At 37.6% G+C, this 21,112-nt stretch overlaps 4 protein-coding genes across 4 annotated transcripts; 1 reads left to right on the plus strand and 3 right to left on the minus strand.

The window, feature by feature from the left end:
- Nucleotides 1-1,489: 1,489 nt before the first annotated feature.
- On the plus strand, nucleotides 1,490-3,802 carry MELLADRAFT_111080 (uncharacterized protein; the record flags this gene model as incomplete). Its single annotated transcript, XM_007415316.1, has 1 exon — nucleotides 1,490-3,802. The coding sequence occupies one exon, from the start codon at nucleotides 1,490-1,492 to the stop codon at nucleotides 3,800-3,802; it is 2,313 nt and encodes a 770-aa protein (XP_007415378.1).
- Nucleotides 3,803-6,602: 2,800 nt separating this feature from the next.
- Nucleotides 6,603-8,086, minus strand: MELLADRAFT_50132 (family 50 glycosyltransferase; the record flags this gene model as incomplete). Its single annotated transcript, XM_007415393.1, has 4 exons — nucleotides 6,603-6,767; nucleotides 6,850-6,951; nucleotides 7,044-7,323; nucleotides 7,397-8,086. 4 exons carry the CDS (start codon nucleotides 8,071-8,073, stop codon nucleotides 6,603-6,605), a joined length of 1,224 nt encoding a protein of 407 aa, XP_007415455.1.
- A 203-nt stretch (nucleotides 8,087-8,289) lies between these two features.
- On the minus strand, nucleotides 8,290-9,276 carry MELLADRAFT_111082 (uncharacterized protein; the record flags this gene model as incomplete). The annotated part of the gene is made up of 2 exons (XM_007415392.1): nucleotides 8,290-8,821; nucleotides 9,011-9,276. The coding sequence occupies 2 exons, from the start codon at nucleotides 9,274-9,276 to the stop codon at nucleotides 8,290-8,292; spliced, it is 798 nt and encodes a 265-aa protein (XP_007415454.1).
- A 1,287-nt stretch (nucleotides 9,277-10,563) lies between these two features.
- Nucleotides 10,564-11,950, minus strand: MELLADRAFT_92560 (uncharacterized protein; the record flags this gene model as incomplete). The annotated part of the gene is made up of 4 exons (XM_007415391.1): nucleotides 10,564-10,950; nucleotides 11,037-11,231; nucleotides 11,325-11,491; nucleotides 11,590-11,950. 4 exons carry the CDS (start codon nucleotides 11,948-11,950, stop codon nucleotides 10,564-10,566), a joined length of 1,110 nt encoding a protein of 369 aa, XP_007415453.1.
- Between the last annotated feature and the right edge of the window lie 9,162 nt (nucleotides 11,951-21,112).

Raw genomic sequence — 21,112 nt, forward strand, 5'->3', positions numbered from 1 at the left:
CGTTTATGCGAGAACGGGATAGATAAAACTTTCCCGTTCTCGTAAATTTTGCGTAAATTTGTGCTATGACGGGAAAGTTTTTTACGGTTTTTACCGTAAAAAAGTTGAACTTGACACCCCTTATTGTCATCAAACCAAACCTACACCCTACAGGGTGGCTAGCGGTACAATTATAACAAAAACTAAAACAATAAAACTGTATATATAAAATATAAAAATGTAAAATATAAAATATAAAATATAAAATATAAAATAAACTAACATTGAGAATTGAACAACAAGTATCAGAACAATAAATCTATAACTTCTACACAAAATAGACTGACTACTACAGCAACCAATATAAAATAAGAAATAAAGAATGAGACTTAGGATTAATCTTAAAACAGCTGCTTGATAAAGATGGGTGTGGTGGGAGGGCTTTGAAAATACTTTGATGAATACCTTTGAAAAATACTAGAAACCTAAAGAAATGTAAATTTAGACGGAATAAGGTAAACAAGAGATAGAAAAAAGGATGTGAACTATCAAAAGGATCACAATGATGTCATTTTACCAAGTGGTAAAATAGACATCACAACCCAACCTGATAACACAATAGCCTTTTTACTTGATGTACCTATATTCCCAATATTCCAATCTGTAAACAACAAGTTACCTACTACTATTACCAGTAACCAGTTACAGATTTTGTATTGCATGTAAACAACAAGTTACTTACTACTATTACCAGTAACCAGTCACAGATTTTGTATTGCAAAAGCAGGTCCAAGTTGACAATATTTTGGTCAATTTTATCTCTTGTTGTACACAACTTTTCTGATGAGTGTATCTTTTTTATCAACATGAGAATGTCAAGTCCTGTACTTCATTTCCTAATCAAAATACCTATTTTGAAACATCATGATTACTTGGACCAACAGACTTGGTTTTACAAAGAGAATTCAACAACTTTACATCCTCTGATCAATCAGTCAATCTGCTTGTTGAAACAGAACTAACTTCATGAATGTACAGCAGAAGAATTTCAAGATATCTGATGTGATGTGAAAATTGGGGCAAATGACCATATTTGTACAACAGAGTTCAAAACAAGATATGTCACTTGTAGTGGACCTTTGAGAAGGATTGTGTTTCAGATGTGATACAGTGTTTGAAGACCTGTATCCATCAAGGAGTTTGGGTGGATCAACTGATCATAGAAATCTAGATTGAAATTTTAGTGCTACCCCCTGAACTAAAACTCATCAGAAAGAAAAGCCTGCAAACTACAAAGCTCAATTGTACCTAACCATCCAACTAAGTTAATCTACTTATTATAATTGAGATGCATCTGGCAAATAATTTATTCTTTGCTATAGCATATATCAGCTTACTTCAAATTGGCTGGATTCTTGGTTTGGTAGAAAATGGAGTCAGAGAGGTGGAATTGTTAGAATCTGACAATGTAACAGAAGCACCAAAGACTGGTCAGTAAAATTCACCTAAAATGTCTAAAATGCAAGCTAAGGGAAGTAAAATTGACTTCTTGGCATTCAAATTCTTAGGAGAAATAAAACTACTTTCTGTTGACAAGAAACTCTTGCAAGAAGACCATCTCAATGCTTGGAGAGATCTAAGGACAATTGATATAGTGACAAGACATAATAGGAATTCTTCTACTTACCAGAAAAGAGTTGAGGACTTGGCCAACAAAATGATGAAAACCACTTCTGACCAAAGAATGAATCTTCATAGGGATGCTGTTGAGTGGTCAGAGCACAAGGCCAACAAACCTCTTGCAATTGTGATGTATTACCTTATTCAACTGCTGAAGGTACATTTGCCGGAAAGCACCCATGAAGAGATAGAATTTCTCCCAGAGGATGTAAAAAAACATTTCAAGGTCACTTACTTTGATAATACATCCTTGTCCAGGAATATGATTGATCCATTCATGGATGCTAGCATGCCTTTTCTTGGATGGCACTTATTGATGGAATGGTTCAACATAAACCATGGAATTGGTCTCCACTCGTCAGTCAATCAAATACAATATGAATGGAAGAAAACAATCCCAAAAGTAGCTCAAGTTGGATATGCAAGCCATTACATGTGTTATATGAAGCTGATTGAGAAGATTGAAGTACTAGCTTCTGCAGCTATCCAGGACATCAATTTGATCAAGAAAGTTGATAGTAAAATTAGCTTTAGATCTTTGAAGAAATTCTTTGGAAGAAATGTTTCTGATGTCCACATTCTTCAAAAACACCTGCTCAATGAACCACATGACAAAACTAGGCCATTGAAATTTCCCCTCTTTGGAATCCATTTCAAAATTGATGGAGAGATCTCAGAAAATATCAAAGCTGACATTATCAAATCCTGGAAGTCCTTTAGTGCTGACCATGTTGGAATTGCATCTGAGCTGTCTAAAATTTCAAGAAGTACTTCAAAAAAGGGTACTACTTTACCAGGAAAGGTGAGAGATATGAGTGGGTACCGTAAAATCAAGGGGAAAACAAACAAAGACAACCCACAGCATAATCAGATGTGGAGGCACATTGCAAGGACAATAAATCTAGTCACCAACCTTGATCCACCTAAATCTTCAGAAAAGTTGATATTATGGCAAATTTTGAGATCTGTATTGACAGTTATTGCAAACAAATTTGAACCAACAAAATTTGAAAGACAAATAGAAAATACTGTTATGTTTTATCTGTTGATCAGGAGGCTTGGAGAAGTTCTTGAAGAGGCTGTGAAGAGCCAGTCTTCTTCAAATGATCCTGGTATAAGATGCACCAGAGCACAATTCATGATGTACTATTGGTCCACAATGTGCTACAGTTCAACTGGACTAAAAAACAAGCAGGAAAAGACTAACCAGCGGATGCAATTTGAGCTTGGCCGGGTTTATTTTAATCATTTGATATCTTCACAGAGGTTGAACAAATTATATGACCATATGCCAAAATATTCCGAGAACAGTTCAAAGGATTATGCACTTGAAATGGATCAAGAAAAAGAAACCATGGTATCCCAATCTACAGCAATGAAAGAAGTCATAAGACATAGACACAGAATGCCAGAACAATCTAAAAATGATCATAGTACATTTGGAAGGAATTTTGTTCACTCTGACTATGCACTTGAAGGCCAGCCACATGCCTCCAAGGGCTTGACTTCTGCTGAAACAATGATCACAAATTCTGACAGGATGAACTTTGAGGTCCCTAGAAAAAGATCTAGCCGGTACCCAAACTCAATCACTTCCAACAAAAAGCTTTTGGTAGAGCACACAACAGACCACACATCTTCACAAACCTCTCCTCAAAAGAGAAAACCAGTTGAAGACACTTTGATGCATTCTGATAGATCTGTTTCTATTGGAGTAAAAAAGAAACAAAGGACAAATAAACTTGTGAATTCATCCCTTGGCAGTGTGAGTCAATGGCCCACCCAAATTTTTGCCCCCATGCACCCCTCAACAGTTGAACCACAAAACACATTTCACCACAAAATTTCAAGTCTCAAAGAGCCAGAAGCCATCCAAGAATCAAATACTGGTGGTAAGAAAATCATATTGGGTCAGATAGATGTTGAAGGTATTGGGCTTGGAGGGTATACAAGTGATATTTACCATTTGAACAAACCACCACTTTCATCAATTACACCAGTTCCTGGGCCAACATTACCACAAGATGGCCATATTCATTTATTTGATCTCAATAAACCATGGGAATATACCTCATGTGTTGAAAAATTCAGCAGCATGCTTCCAGATTTGAATGAACCCTATGAGGATCTCTCTGTACAATAGAAGATTTAGAAAACCAGCTTGATTGATGTTTTGCCCCAATTCCTCAAGGTAACTTAGAACTGGTTACATTCTTTTGCAATCCAATATACCCATGAGCTAAACAGGTTCTTTCTTTTGTATCAGGCAGTCTCTTGTTATGGTAAAAAGTTGGAAATGCTCAAGTACATCAGGGTTCACAAATGTGATATGTCAGTAGTGATTAATGTGATGGGTATAAATGTTTCAAGAAATTATCAGATGGTTTTATTTAGTTTCCTCTCTAGTGTAGTATGGAGCTTGAAATGTCTCTCAATCAAGACATATAGATGCATCAAGACCAATATGGAATTGGCAGTAGTTATAATAATCTCTTTTTGGGATTAACTGAAATAATGTCTCTTGTTTTCTGTGTATTTGTCTCCTTTGGTCTAGCCTACATTTTTGTCAGAGTTATTTGTTGTTTTATCTTTTCAAATGTTGGTCTTATATACTTGTCCCCTCTTGAGTTCTGAGTATGTATGGTCCTCACCATTAGGAATGTGACTACTCAGATTAAGTCTTATGACTTCTACTTCTTTACTTTAGTACATAGACCCAGCTCACTCATCTACAATAGTTGCCTACCTTTTCATCCTGCATTACTGCAGGATTGATCTTTTCTGCCAACCATATGTATGCTTTGAGTTCCAATAGAGCTTACACTTCCACCTGTCTGTCCATGTAAATCTGCTTTACATGTTTTCCTTTCTTTTATTAGGTTCATTTTATCCTGATTGAACTCAAGACAACTGTTTGGAACATGAATACTCAGATTCCCTTCCTTTTTTTCTTGCACTACTGCATGCCGGTACATAAAAGTGATGTTCTTCTTGGCCAGCTATCCACTTTAAGTTCCACTAGAACTCACACTTCCACCTTGTTGTCCAGGTATAAGTGTTGATCTTTTCCGCCAACTATGTTTGAGTTCCAATAGGTCTCACACTTCCACCTGTCTGTCCAGGTACCCCAAATTGCTATATTTGTGTTAATAGCCAATCAGCATTGGACTCAGCCTGAGCCCCAACCCAAAGAACACGGGTAATGGCCTACCCGCACCCTAAACCAATATCCAATGAGCACCCCTGGGCCCAAACCATACCCCGACCCAATCAAAACCCAACTCTCAGAAGCCCCCCAACCCCTATCCCAGAGGCCTGAAACCCGCGGGTAGCTGGGGATCCCCACGGATAATATTGGGGGTTTGAGGAGTAGGCCACCCCCGCCCCCAAACCCTACAGGCCCCCCAATGTATTGGGGTCCCAAAAAGCCTGACCAAACCTACACCCCGAGGGTTTGGGGCTTGGGGGAACCTTGGGGTGTTGGTTTTGGGGCTCAGGCTGACATTGAACTCTTTTATTTCTTCATGAGCAAAACATTCACAGGGCTAAAATGGGACCAAATATGCAATCAAGAGACAAATCTGCATTTAGTGTGATTACGGTACTTAAAGTTGTATATAGTTTTCTGTACATATGTTTTCTGTAAATAGTTCTTTTGGTTTTCTTCACAACTGGACTATACACAACCCGGCAAAAGTATATTTTGTTGGTATGTGAAGTTTACCCGGCTGCAACAAAGATTTCCCACAGGAAAAGTATGCAACAGGTCCTCAAACTTAAAGCTAGATACTTATGGACCCAAGTTAACATACTTTTTTTTTCTGCCAAAAAAAATAAAAATGTGTTTTTTTGTGCTTTTTAGCAACTTTATGCAACCCAGGAAAAGTGTTTTTTTATTGAAGCTCAAATATATGTACTTTTAAACCACAAAAATAGTTTTCCCTAGTGGTCTGTAGTTGTGACAAAAGAAAAAAAAAATCATATACAGCAAAGTATATACAACGTTGAGTACCCAGTAATAATATCACATATCAGGGTATCTCAAGGTCATGGAGGGAAAACTTGGCAATCAACAGTTTAATTTTGACGTCTTCTGACATACAAAATCATGACTTTTGGTAATTGCTTCATTTCATGATAGTGAGAAACTATCTGCTCCCACACCCTCCCTGAGTCCCTTCACACTCCGGCCCTTCACAAAAGGACAACAACATTATTGCATATTTCACCAACAGACCTTGAACACCACATGTCAATTGGCAACAGAAACTGATTATCACACCAAATCATCATCATCATCATAAATACAAAATAAAGCTCTACCTTTTCTTGATACTATTACCAATCATAATCCAGAATCAATATCTCAATCTAATTCATCTACAGAAAACAATCATTGAAAACCTTGAAAATAATCCTGGATTAATCCTCAGTGGAAGTAGGTTTTCTCATTTTGGACATTGATCTATGTAGAACTATCTTTTAAAGCATGCAAGAATGATTTTTAAAATGAAGTATTTTCATTGTTCTCTTGTGCAGTTTTATAAAATGCTTTTGTACTTGTTTACAATACATTCAACTTTAATCACAAAGAATCACAGCTGTTGTAAGATCTACTGGCAGATTTTTGTAAAAAATTGTTGTCGCCAGATTTAACTTTTGAAGTCAAAAACTCAAACTATATCACTTTCAGAGTGAATTCTATTTTCCTGGTGTAGATTGGACCAATGGGCAGTAGAGGTATCAATCTCAAAAGGGCTTGTTTGAGTTTTTGACCTCTACATTAAATCTAGCAACAACACAAAGCTCTCAAAATCTGCCAGTAGATCTTACAACAGCTGTAATATCATAGAAGATAAATTCCAATGTGATTATTTTTGATTTCTTCTTGATAAAAAGATAAAGAAAGATTCCACATGTAAAAGACGAATTTAGATCAACCTTTAATCAATTTTAAGATTAGAATGAGCAATAGGTTTATAAGCTTTGATCAAACAAACTAAAATCCAAGAATTACAAATAAAGAAGAATAAACTGAACATCCAAAGTTCTCTGAAAACTGATTTTCCCATGAATTCCAATTGATAAGCTTGATTTAGCCATAGAGCCTATGGTAATCAGATAAGAAAACTATGATGAATATCAAATCTAAAGACATTGATTACTTTTGGAAAGAAATGAGATTCTAACCTGAGTGATAATCCAACTTGAGACCATGAAAATCAAACGTGATCTTGATAAATGAATCCGATCCAGAATCAGTGGAATAAACCAAAGATACCATAAGAAATACTGTGATGAAAACCCATGAAAATCAGTTATTGAACTCTTTAGAATCATTATCTCAATGAAATCCAAAAGATAAATGAAATCCATAAACTTACTTGAGATGTCACCACTTTATTAAATCCAACAAATCCTAAAGTTTGTATAAACCAAGCAAATCTTAAATCAATCGAACCAAATAAAAATCCAAGTCCTAAACTTAAACTGATTTGAGGTAAGAAACTAATCAAAGGATTTGATAAAAATCTTAAAACATAAATCGGATTAGAGTTAAAGAAATTTAAATAGATTTGATAAAAATAAGGTGAAAAGTTATGTCTATGATCAAGTCTATTTAAATGATACAAATAACTATTTTGAAGGTATTCATCACCCCATCTGTGAAAAGTGTTGAGCAAAATTTCAGTATTCGTGTTTTGATTGGCATAACGTTAAATGAAGAATGACATACATTAGATACATCAAAGCACTTGAGCCGAATAGAGTCCCGATCGCAATGAAAACGAATTGAAATTGAGGTTGATTGATGGATACCCATCGATAACCAAATGAAGTCACATTAGAATGAGATCCCAAATGACTCCAAATACTAGCACCATAAATAAAAGGATAAATTTTAAAATGTACAGCTAAACCGAGTAGAATAGCAGAAGTGATGAATCTTTTCCGTTCAAAGAAGTATAAAGTACTAATGACCAAAACACCTAAGATCGATTCACTTGAACCACGAGTGGAAATATTAGCGACGATTGGATTTAAAAGCCAAAGTGAATTGATAATCAAAATCGAATGAGATGACTTCTTGGATCGAATTAAAAGATAAAGGATTAAACCGATCACTAAATCAGATAATGAGAATAAAACTTTACCCCAAAGTGGATGTAAGAGATGATTAGGTAAAAGTAAGATTGCAAGTAAAGGTGTATAACGATATGTATCCCGATCGTACGGTGAACCGATTCTTGATGATGATGACGATAAGATGAACTTCGCAGCATCAGAATAAACTTGATAATCTACATCAGTATACTTCAACTTATGATTTCGATCATGATAAACTGAGTAAACGATCAAGATCAATCGAAGTAAGAAGCTAGGAAGTAAACTGAATTTAATGAACCTTTTCATCCTTTGTATTGGTAAACAAGTGGCGGTCAACAAGTCTCTGATTTCTATTCTCCATCAAACTCACTGTAATAGTATGTCACTCAATTGGATTTTATTTTAATAATAATGTAATCGCATATAATCAACAACTCAACTCAACAAAGACTGGTAAATACAAGATGGTGGATCAGATAGAATACAACCCTTTTACAAAGACCATTGATGGTCAACTAACCATTATTTAATAAGTTTCTTTTGACTATATTTCAATCTGGCAAGCTTTTGAACCACATTCAGAACCAAATCCCAAACCCAACTTTTTTCATCCTCTTTAATTTTGATATTCTTTTCAATTTCTTTCTCAAGTTTTTCAATCGATTCTTTAGTTTGATTTAATTTTTGAATCAAACTCATCATTTGTGACATTTCAGATTCTAATGATCTATCGAGATGAGTTGAACGTTGATTTAATTGAAAGGCTACTTTTCCTAAAATCAATTCAGTATCAGATCGTAATGAATCTAATTCTGGATCACTTGCTAATCTTTTTTCTAATGTTCTTATTCGAGTTTGAGTATCTTCAAATCTACCTATCAAATCAATCAATTCGATTTGTCCATTGGATATCATTGAAGTAGGTCGAATCGGTTTACCAAATAAAGTACCTTCACGTAAACGAGATAAAAGATATTCAACTGGTTTAAAACTAGTAGCTAAGAAAAATAATTTAATCGTTAATGGATCGATTGGTTTGGAATCTGGATTAAGACTTGAGTATAAAAACTTGAGTAAATAAATCGAAACAAAAGGTGAAAGGATCAAACTGAAAACCGAAATCAATTCAATCAATCTAAGTTCAAATTTAATCGATGATGATGATGATAATGATAGTGGTGATAGGTTTTTAGAAGTTTTAGATTTTAATGATTGAAAAGAGTTCAATAATAGTTTGTTAAACTCAATAGGTTGGATAAATTGACTAGATTTTAACATTTGCCATGGTAAGTTGATCAAATTGAAAATATAAATAAATAAAATCAAACAAAATATTATGTTTTGCCAATCAATTAGAGATCCATGTAAATGAGATCCTAAGATGGGTACTAAGATGCTTAATAATGGTAAATGTTCTAAATGTCGTAATGGATCTGATGGTAAACTTAGGTTGGAGTTCGATTCAAGTTGTGAACTTTTAGTTTTGAGTTGAGATTTGAGGAAATTCATAATTTAATCTTGTTTTTTGATCGAAAGTGATATGATAGAGATGTTAAGATTGATTCAAGGAACTGGTTTGACAGTAAGGATATGAATGAAATGGTATGATGAGAATTGGTTGAAGGTCAAGAGTTAATCAAATCGATGTCAAAGTCAAAGAACTCGATTGAAAACTCGAATTTCTTTAAAAAGTAAAATTTTAAGAAATAAAGTTCAAATGTATGTTGTATCGTAAATGACGAGATTTGATGGATTTCGAATCTCATTAGACTCTATCAAGTTCAATTCACCCAATCAATCTTTTCATATTTTGATTTGATATACCCTGATATACCGCCAAAAGCTTGACCTTCATCAAACTTTATTCTTTCTCAGAAAAGATCATCAACTTTCAAATTTTCCTTCCAAGGGTCTTGTAAGTTGTGATCCTTTTTTTTTGCTAAAATGTGCATATTCAAACCTTCTTCAAAGTAAGTGTCACTCTATGGTCTGACCATGGTCATGCAATTGATCACTTGTCCAATCCACTTTCTGACCTGTGAGACAAGAATCAAATTCTCAAAAACTCGTCCATAAAACCTCACTTTTTTTTATTATGGCATGTAAAAATATTTGGAGAGAACAGACAGTTGAGTGATTAATGGCTGATCTCGATGACTTCATTTTGTTGTGGTACAGGTTTCCCTTCCAGAAAAACAATCATACAGGGGTGTTAGCTCATTTGGTAGAGCGCTCGCTTCGCATGGTTGCAAGTGCGAGAGGTCCGGGGTTCGACTCCCCGATACTCCATTTTTTCATCTGTGGTCAGCTGAGACCGCATTTGCATAGCAACTCACTTTCATTTTGGAGAATATCTCTTACATACTTTTTGCAAATCATCAAGACCACATCTTGATCTGATCTGGGTGGGTAAAATCTGAGGGCACTCCAAGAGTCTTGGAGTATGATTCTCATCATTCAGGTCATTTACCTGCTTTGCGAACTTTGCTGCAAGACCGACAATAGACTTTGGGGCAATCAGGCAGTGTTGCATCACTAAGCAAATTATTGGCTTGGTGCTTTGATGAAGAGAAGCTGTGCGACATTGATTCCACTTTCTTTTTCGTGTTGGCTGGCGGACTTCACATGGAGATTGTTATATTGCCGTCATTGCGTTGTGTGACCACACTCGCCATTTGTGAAAAGATATATTTGATACAAGAATTGTACTAAAAATCGTCGCCAGAGGCTTAAGAATGAAGGTGACGGGATCCAAATCTATCGACTGACAGATACCCCAAGCGCATGCGCACACTATCAATCTTCCCAAAGATCCTTTTGTCCCCAAACATCAGCAATGGCAGCGACGACCATCCAACCTGCAGCGGCTTCCTGATGTGAGCTATCGTCTTGAGATACGGCTTGTGTACTTGCCGCGTCAGCTATCTGAGCAACGCGCTTACAAGCTCTTGCTAATGCTCTGAGTCTATAGATGTCTTGTGCAGTCAAAACACTGTCCAAAATCGATAACAGACCCAAAAGCCACGATCCATCATGGGCAGAGAGCAGTGTGATCTCATGAGCAGTATCGGCTTCCGAATCATCCCCAGGAGTCTCGGTGTGCTGCTCAATTAGGGCCATCAAGGAGTACAACCGCTCCTCTATCCAGCCGGTATAATGAGTTAAAATTGCGATGACAGTGACCTAGAGCCAGAAATCAGTTGTGGGATGAGTAGTAAGCAATTGAGATAGCTGAACAGCATGCATGAATGTCAGAATCGAAGACTTACTTGATCTAAAGCTTTCAAAAATGTGGGAATTGGCTGCTTTGCACCGACCCATTTGATTAAAGTCTGATCACCTGAGCTCGGTACTACTTTCTTCCCAAAGATGAAAATCCTCCAATTGGATTCATCATTTGCGGGAGGTGTGTTCAGGTAGGCGTTGTCCATAGACCAGTTGTCTGGCTCTTGGTCTTGAAGGCTCTATGAGGTCATGAAGCATGAAGATAGCCACATATTAGCTTGAAAGGCGCTTGGGAGCAATGAGATAGATGTGCGATAATCTAACTACCTTACCTTTCTCATGTTGTTGAAACGAAAAGCAAATTGCGCCCTCCAGGCGACATCCACAGAGGAGGATGAGCCTGGATTCCCAGATGGCGTCGTCGAGCGTGCTTTCCGCGAACGTGGCTTGAGTGCATACGGGTTTTCTTTTGCTACAACTCGCGGTCGGCTTTCAGCTTCTTGCCTACGCAAGGGAAAGATAGTCGGTGTTTGGGGGATCAGTAATACTCAGCTGGAGAGTGGCCATTGACAAACGCGAAATTGTACATCAACTAACGAACAAACCGAACTGTGAAGAGGTATTCAGCACCATCTTGAGGGATGCCATCCCAATCCGATCTCATGCTATCAGGCACAGGCAGAGCTTGAGACCCCAGCCCACCACGCGGTGCATCCGAGCTCTTGCCTTCGTCGTTTCCATCAAATCTCGGGGGAGAGAACTCAATACTATAGCCAATGGGAAACATTTCCTGAGATTCTTCTTCTTCTTCTTCATATTCATCTGCCCATTCTTCATTTCCGTCGTTTTCATACGCTCCTTCGGCGAAATCAGGATGAGAGTTCATCTCATCATCGTAGTCATCGTAAAAATCCGCTTGCTGTCCATCGAACGAGCTCGTGGGTTGATCGTGAGGCATGATTTGATTGATAAAGTGTGTATTGCACGGTGGAGTAGTTTGTGTCTGAGTTCTGGAAATCCTCGGCCATGGGTACCATTGGTGACAGGGTCCTGACATGTAAGCGTATGTGTAGCTTTATACAAGTGTGCAAAGTCCATGTCACATCTTCTCACTTTCAACAGCTGCGTCTGAGACATCACCAAATCAGCTGCCACTCCAGCAATCGCTATGAGGTTGCCAACAATGATGTTTCAGTGAAATCTCCCCACCCCATAGTGAAAAAATCTAGGTGGAATGAATCTTCCTTATCTCATCCAATAGTGAGCTGACAAAATAGCATGTCTCAATCCAGCATTGCCAAGTGTGTGTTGGATTTCTATGAGGTTCAGGTCTGCTAGCTCCAGCCTCCAAACCACAATCTGAACAAGGGTTGTATCATGATATATAGCCAGTTAGAGCTACATTGTACTTGCTTCTTACTTTGCTAATTATCATATTATTGATCAATCGACACTCCGAGAACCAGCATCGAGTCATCAGTAACACGACGAAGCGGCACCTTACAGGCTTGCGCATGTGGCACACGCTCCACGACGTTCAATTCCCAAAACTAAACGATGACCGGCTTCGCTTACTACTACATCTTTCCTGCGGCTACCTCTTTCGCAATGTTCTTTTCTATCTTCTCCCTGGCATTGTTTGCTGAGTTGTGATTAGGAGGACAATAAAATCGTAAGTCTCCGATTATGTGATTCGGTACTCCTTGATGAAAACCGTTTTTGAATCCATCTAAAAGATAACCTTATTTCTCGAATAGACCATGTTCCTCCAAACGAAACCGCCAAAGTGGGATGTTCATATCGCACTTCACCGTTGCAGGCCAAGCTAACTTTAAAATCTTCTCCTTCTTTTTCTCGTCTAAACATTTTATCTTATTCAAGAACTCTCTGTTGTGGGATTCTGTTGAACTCGACAATAGATCACTAATTTCAATTTCATGGTACAAACGATGGCATATGGAAATACAATTTATTCAGAAACAACCCCTCTCACAAACTTCATCTATCTAACTCTACAATAGGAACTATCGAACTTAAGCTTACGTCTGTTTTTCTTTCGAAGTAGATTGTCTCGGAGGATCATTGTCTACTCTAGAGAAATGTGACGTATCCCTATATGGAGGAACAACCTTATCAGTTTGTCGATACTACTAGGATGATATGACGTTGCCTACTAACGCTTGTTTCCCCTTCCATTTCGAGTTATAATTCTCCTTTTGATCTTTGTTTCTATCAAATTTATTGTACAGACCTGGTGACTTGTCTCGTCTGAATTTACCGTTATTGTTTCTTCTATTATTAGTTTGGTAGTTTCCTGCTTTCCTGAAGCTATTTCCTCTCTCCATAGTCGGGGGCTTCAAGAGGTCATGTGAATCTTGGTCATCAAAAACATCTGCATCTACCGAGTCATGGTTCACACCTTCAGGATACAATCTTCCGGTTATCGGGCTGAACTTTTCTCTAGGATTGCCCTTTGCATAAGCTGCAAACATGCAGATCCAGTTAGCACGTCTCCTTTTTAGTATTGCAACCATCCCAATAAAAAGGCTTACGGTTATCCAACAGGGTAATTCTACCGTCTCTTAACAATTCTGTCCTGGCTTTCGCTTCTTCTAAAAAATTTTCTCGAAAGACTTTTGGACTACCTGGTGCACCGTTAACTCTATTGCACAGGACATCTGTCCTAACCATGATGTCATATCTAAAAGCAGTTATCCATCTGTGTCTCAGACTTAATTTTTCTACTAATTCAAAATGACATTCCAAACTAAAAACCAGTACGTTTAGGGCGCGTTCACTTAAGCAATTTCTGGTGAGAAATCACATTCTGCAAAATTTAAAGTGTCCATTTGGTGGTGTATGTTTCATTTTTGCATCAAAAAATTTACAGAATGTGATTTCTGGTCAGAAATTCCTTAAGTGAACGCGCCCTTAGTCTTTAAACGATTGTTTTTATAATATGAATTGCTTACTCTTCTGCAAAAGGACCGTGGTGGTAAGTATTTCTCAAATACTTCAACATTAGGCTTTTAGCTCTTATCCAGTCTGCAAACGTCAACCACCATTCACTTTTAGCCGGTTGTCCGGTAGGCTTGTCCTTTTTCTTCGATGACATGTTATTACCTTCTACCATATGATCAAGCTCTATCCATTTGTCGTTAAAGATGGTCAGTTTAAAGTAAATGTCCAATTTCTTTAAATGCTTGTCCCAATATGTCGTGAACGCTCTTAATTCAGAGTTTGATACTTGATCACTTCTGTAATTTTTCATGGGATTATCGTTCTCAACCGATGACGTTTTATCGTTGTTAGATATTGATTTTAAAAATCTTTTGACTATCTTCGTATCACCCATAGCTAAAGCCATCTTGGCTACTTCAATTGACACATCTGTACGCAGGAAAAACCCCTGGTCAATTATGTTTCTAACCGAGTCAATAGCTGCTATGACCCTCATGGACGAATTTTAATTCATTACGAAGATATGGTCTTGTAATATGAATCTCTGCGATTAATCTTTTGTCTTAAGAGAGAAGATATGTGTTCGGAGTATATCACGACATCGGACTATATCACGATTAAGGAAGGTGTGCTCGGAGTATATCACGACATCGAATTATATCACGATCAAGAACACTTAGACGAAAACATGACCATCGGAGTAAATCACGATGTCGAAGTTCACACTTGAAATAGACTTCTGGAATATATCACAGGTGTATTTTGGTGGTTGATCCTTATTCGCTCAATTCACAGGAGGAAATTATTGGAAACGCGAAGAAGAATGGAATATTCGGTACTAACTTTTATCTGGTTCTACTACTTCTAAGGAGGAGGATGATTTGTCTGACTCAGCATCTTCTCTTTCGCTAAAGATTATATCTCCATCAATCTCTAAGTTGTCACTTGCTCCTAATTCGTCTTCTTGTACTACCACTCTCTTGTTTCTATTCTTGTTTCTTTTCGATATAATTCCATTCAAGGCGTTTGATCTAGCTTCGTCTTCTCTATCTTCTCTATTCCTTCTTTCTTGTTCTTCTTGTTCTGTTTCAATTTCAAATGAACGAATATTGTCTTCTAATGGTGATGATGGGGTGATTCTGGGCTCATCTGCTTGTTTCTTCTACTCGACCTCATCTTCATGTATAGTCTATCTACCACTAGCGTTCGAAAAAAGGAGGGATTTTCCCTTGTGGAAAGGATCCGGTGTTCTAGATCGTGAGAAGAGACAAGCGGAACTGAGAGGAGAGAGGACGAACGAATGACCCCTTATTCTGCGGCGCTCTACCACATGAACCTATACGGAAATCGACCGTCTTAACCAGAAAAGAAGTTGGTAAAACGACGATCAGAAGTCAATGAGTTTTTGGCGAAAGTTTCCTGTACGAAGAGGGAGTTACAGAAGTTTAATGGGAAGCTTAGTCATTTAACACTGATCTTGCCACAGCTGAAGTCTTACCTAGGTGGATTCCTCAATCAAACTTGATCAAATCTATCTTCCAGAGATCTGATCACCGTAGTTGCTATTGCATCACATACAGATTGTCTTCCCACTTGTAAGCCATTCCCCCGAGTTTATCACAACAGTGAGCATTTCTGTTGTTTCCTCAAAATATGTTAAGTTACCTCTATGTCACCAAATGAACAGAAACATAAAGAGAAGACAAGGGAGGGGCATCCCAAAAATGTTGAAGTACATATGAGAAGTATGGACATCAGTATTCCTGGCATCCCAAACAAATTCAAAAGTACCTGATCATTAAGTGTGGGCTTTGAACAGAAGAATTGTTGTTTACCAGTGATACTTCCCCTGATCCAATTCTACAGTGATTTTTTTTCTCTGAAACTGATCTCAACATTAGAAAGCATTACATACACTATCAGGAATTTTCAAGATCCCTGCAGGAACTCTGATTGTAGTCAGGGGTAGAGTACTGGTAGAAGTCCCTGTGACAAAACCCACTTTGGGCCCAATTGAGCCATCAAATCAGCTGTGTACTGATATAAGAAGTTAACTGAAACTTACATGTAAATAGAGGTACCATTCTTCCATGCCGTTTCTGGTAAATAATTAGCTCCAACTCAAATTGCAATCACCCCCCAAAGCCCAAATCCATGAAACACACATTGGCACTGCGGTGAGCAGAATCTCTTAAATTAGCAGAAAATTCAGTAAACTATGGTGTAGATGTGTTTTCAGCAAGAATTATTTTTTTATTATCTTTGATGGTCAACTGGTATTTCAAATCAATCACTTTATACTATTATAATCATATACAATTTAATCATACAATTTAATACAGGTAGTAGGTAGTGATGATAAGTCAAAAATCATACAAATAGTAAATGAGTAAGATCAAATCAATGATCATCTATTAAAGTTGGATATAAGAAAAAGAGCATTTAGTTTTTATTCAATAGAATGAAATCTGTTATCAAAGGAATGAAAGAAGAAGATTGAAAGAATAAGAATTGAGGGAAAAGTAAAAAATATAGGTGTGATAAATTTGAAAAAGGTTTTGGTTTAAGGTTCAAGAAGTTTAAATTGGGTTAATATTAAGACCAGAATGATCCAACATGATCTCATAGTGGAAAGAAAGTGGTCAGAAAAGCAAAAAGTGGTGACAAAGGGTGAAAATAATTGAAGATGAAGGTTTTCAGCTGATTACGTATCTCAAAACTTATCAGATGAGGATAATAAATAGTTCAATTGATGTGAAATGTTCCATTTCATGATTTACAGCCTATAAATTACTATAACTGAGGATTTGTGAAAAAATTATCGGGAATTAAAGAGAATGGTGTGAAATTTGACTTTTGCACTGACATACACCCATGTAACAGCATTTACAACACAAAAGTCTTATCTTACAAATATTTACAGCTCAATTGCTCATTCATCACACATCATGAGTAGGTGATGTTATACCAAGGTTTGATCAAAATCACAAGATCCACAAGATGAGCTATAGTTACCAAAAATTGAAATACTTGAGAAAAAAGCCAAAATTTTAAAAACGGTTTTCAGCTATGAATATTAGGAGAATTTCACCTGTATTCATTTTAAGATGATCTTTCAATCATTTGTATACTTGGTTGATTGATTTCACAGCTTAAATCACATCATTTGTATGTGTTTGTGAGTGGGTGTCTCTTTTCTGTCATTTTTATTCCCCTCTTTCACTATGTTGATTTCATTTGCTTTGCTATCTTTTACGTCATGTTGTACATTACTTTTTGGTATACTGCATACCTTTCTTTCATTTGTACTTTTGTGCTTGTTCCATTGTTGCATCTTATGCTTTTGCCATTGTCTCTCATTTTAAGAATTGCAAATTCCCTTGATTTCTGAGCTTGAATTTTTGATCACTTTGCTTTCCCATCAAGCATGCTTGTCATGGAGCCCGTTGACACCCAACAACATGATTTGAACCTGCTGCCTTTTGCAGCATATTCCCAGGATCATGCAATTTACTCCTGTAAAAGTATATGCTTTCTTTGTCTTAACACCAAACATCGTTGTTATATTTCAGCCTTGAGCCCTAATTACAGGACCAAGGGCTAACAGTACTGTATGTAATATTAAAATATTGTATTAAGCCATACACTACATCTCAAGGCTCAGTGTCAAGAGCCACTCAAACACATGTATGTAATGTATTAAATACACAGTAAACCTAACTCAAGTGTCAACCACAAGTTGACACGTGAATAGACAAGACTCACACGCCAACCACAAGTTGACAATGGAACTGAGACTATATAAACCCCCCTTCTTCCCTATAATCAACCCCTGTCTATTACGACCATCACAACACAGAACCACATTTACTTGACTCCTATTGAGAGGATTTTTGAGTATGTGGTTAGTTAAGCTTGACTGCAGGCACTCTAGCTAGAAAATGACAATTCATCAAGATTAGTAGGTCTGTTCATTGAATAACACAACAGTGTAGTTTGTAATAAAAGGATCCATCACTGCACACCTGAGTCATCACCCACACACTACATATGTCCAGCAGGCTTAGTTAATAGTTGCCTGTCATGTACATACAGGTCTGTTCAGCTGTCTGCTCATCTGACCAAATAAAACACATGTGATACATCATGTAACTTTTTTGCCATTGACAAAATTGTCCCAACAATCCACTACATATATCATCCTGGCGACTCAGGCAACATTCTTGTAGCCATTTGTCAGTAACAGAAAAGTTGTTAAATGAGGTTTGGTTGACAAAATTTTGTCAAAAATTTGAGTCAGTGTATGTAGTCAATTTTTGGAATGATTTTGTCAAGCTGAAAAAAATTCAGCATATATTACATATGATTCACTCATCCAGATGAGAACAATCTGTATGTACATGGTATCCACCTTTTCATCAGCCTGCTGCACATAGGTAGTGTGGGTGTCATGGCTCAGGTGTGCAGTGATAGATCCTTTTATGACAAATTATACTCTTAATCATTTCCCCCTTCCTACTTGGGGAAGTTGAATAATGTTCACAGTGCAAGTCAAATGAAGGGAGACAGATGGCATATATATGATAAAGATGTGATATCATGCAGAGCACATCTTATAAGCAGTACATCTGAGAAATTCCCTCAACTGGGCAGTTTGTATAATGGTCTTGTGGTAATGGTGGTCTAGGGGTGTTAGCTCATTTCACTACATGCAAAGTGCTGACCCCGCGGATGCGGGGTCGCGGTGACGCCGCATAAAACCCAAGGGGGGGTCTTGCAAAGGCGGGGGGTTGATCCGGGGTCACCGCGACCCCGCATCCGCGGGGTCAGCACTTTGCATGTAGTGTTTTGTAGAGCGCTTGCTTCGCATGTATGCAACTGCGAGAGGTCCAGGGTTCAACTCCCTGATGCTCCAGTTGGCTCATTTTTGCTTGGGCCAATTTGCTAGCAATTCAATTGTAAGGAGGTGCTGCAGGCACAGGATGTGAGACTTTCAAATATCATTTTTATTGGGAGACAATGAGGTGCATTGTGGTTTCTAAGCTTGAGATGACTTTTGAGGTGTAGATCAGCCCAATGAATGTCGGGTATGCCTTGGGACAGCTTCTATGAACCCCACAGTGTTTTGGTATGAGTGCCAGATATTTGGCAACATGAGTGCATGGGAGATATGGGGTATCATTTCATGGGATATAGCCAAAGAATAACTTGTAGTATATATACAGAGATGCTCAGTACATTGCTGGGAGCAGGAAAACAAGACAGATACAGTCATAGAGTAACCAAGGTTTGAAAGAGTGCAATTGTTTTGCTCATTTGCACTAGGTTTATAGTAAAAGGACCCAGACAAAGATTGTGGTTTGTCATAACCTTGCCATTCTGACTGACTTTCCCTGCTACTCCGCTTTGAGCCATGGCAAAACTTTGGGATACCTCACACACTACCATTACCCTTCCTTAAATAATGAAAGTACAATCAATCATGATGATATTCATCTGCAATACATCACAAATTTTGAATGTAGTCAAACTTTTGTAGTTGGTTGTGCTGACAAGCTTTCATGGTGGGTTCCTCCAGTGAGTTCACAGTCATTGTGGACCACCTTTTGATGGTCTGTTGCAGACTCCTCTTGTGTGATTCCAGGTACCTTACAATGTCACTTTCAAGGTAGATATCTTCTTCATGAGTTATTGACAATGTTCCCTTGATAATGTCTAACATACATACCTCTTTTTCCCACCGGTGCTTTTTCCACTACAGATGAACTTGACAGTGTATTTCAAATTCAGCAATGGCACCAAATTTACAGTTCTTTCATTTCCCAAGCCTTTTTGAGTGTGTCAGATTCTTCTGTGAACTTTTCTTTACACACGTTAACATCATTTTACCCACTATTGTTTTCCTACACCATCTTTTTGTATTGCTTTGTAGATGTTGTGGTAATCTGGCTGTCAGTGATTATGTTCATTTTGGCAGTGTATTTTTCTTTGAATTTCAGCTCTTAAGCTTGTGGCAATGCGTTAAGAAGAGGGTGTTGGGGTATAGGGTCTCTGTGTTATCAGTGTGTGCTGCCATCAAAAGTGTCACACATCATATATGACACTGGATGCCTCACAGAGCAATGCAGTTGCTTGAATGCATGGGTTCCAGAAGTGGTTGATTTCATGTGATATATTTGTCTTGCAAGGGACACACATAAAACATCTATCATGAAACATCTGATATTGATGGAGGCTAACGGACACATTACTTGGTTTGTGATGGACATTGTTGATGGAAATCTTTTTTGATGATGGGCAAGACATTTTATTTCCATTCATTTAGTATCTGGGTCACAGAGGATCATGCACCTGCATAGGGAAACAAATGTCGTTTCCTTATATTATAGCAAAATACTATTAGATATAAAGGTGTTTGAGTCACATGATAGTGGTGCTGCAATATACTGAGGAGGTAGGTTACTGTTTTTGTAGTATACATGAAATTAATAAGAAGTATTTTACAGAAATCTGCACAAATCTTGTAAGATTGTGAATCACTCAGTTTTTTTGGTTGCAAGTGTGCACTTTAGAGAGTACAGAATTATACAGGCACTTGGTGTGTGGAAACATGTGACAATGCTGCCACCCTGTTTTCTGTCAAATTGTGAATTTGAAACAGTCTCTCTGTCAGTAATACCCAAATCAATCCCCCCAAAAGTGTGGTAGGGGTGCAGTATGAGTGTCTGCTATGTTTCCACAATATATAGTGGTGAACTGCAAACCAGAAGCTCAGGCCTTTCCCATAGCAGAGAAACTTCTGCACAATGATTTGGGGCTTGGATCTCTCCACTATGTAGTGGAGCAATACATCAAAAAATATGGGGCAGTACCACTTACAATCTCCACACAGACTATACCACCATGTCCCTTTTCAATCAAGTTTCCATACAAAATAGAATTAAAGCAAGAACAAAAATGACCCTTGGACTCATCTTCAACTTGGGCTAACTTGTGGTCCATCAATTCCTCCCATTTGGAAAGCCATTGGTCTGGTGCAAACTTTCTCAATCTGGTGTGCTCCCATTTCATCTGATTTCCAAATTGGTTTTCATCATAATATATAGTTCTAACAAACTTGAAACTTTTTTCTTCATCTCTTGGTATAATTTATACAATT

The sequence above is a fragment of the Melampsora larici-populina genome (genome assembly GCF_000204055.1).
Source record: "Melampsora larici-populina 98AG31 unplaced genomic scaffold MELLAscaffold_50, whole genome shotgun sequence".
NCBI lineage: Eukaryota > Fungi > Basidiomycota > Pucciniomycetes > Pucciniales > Melampsoraceae > Melampsora > Melampsora laricis-populina.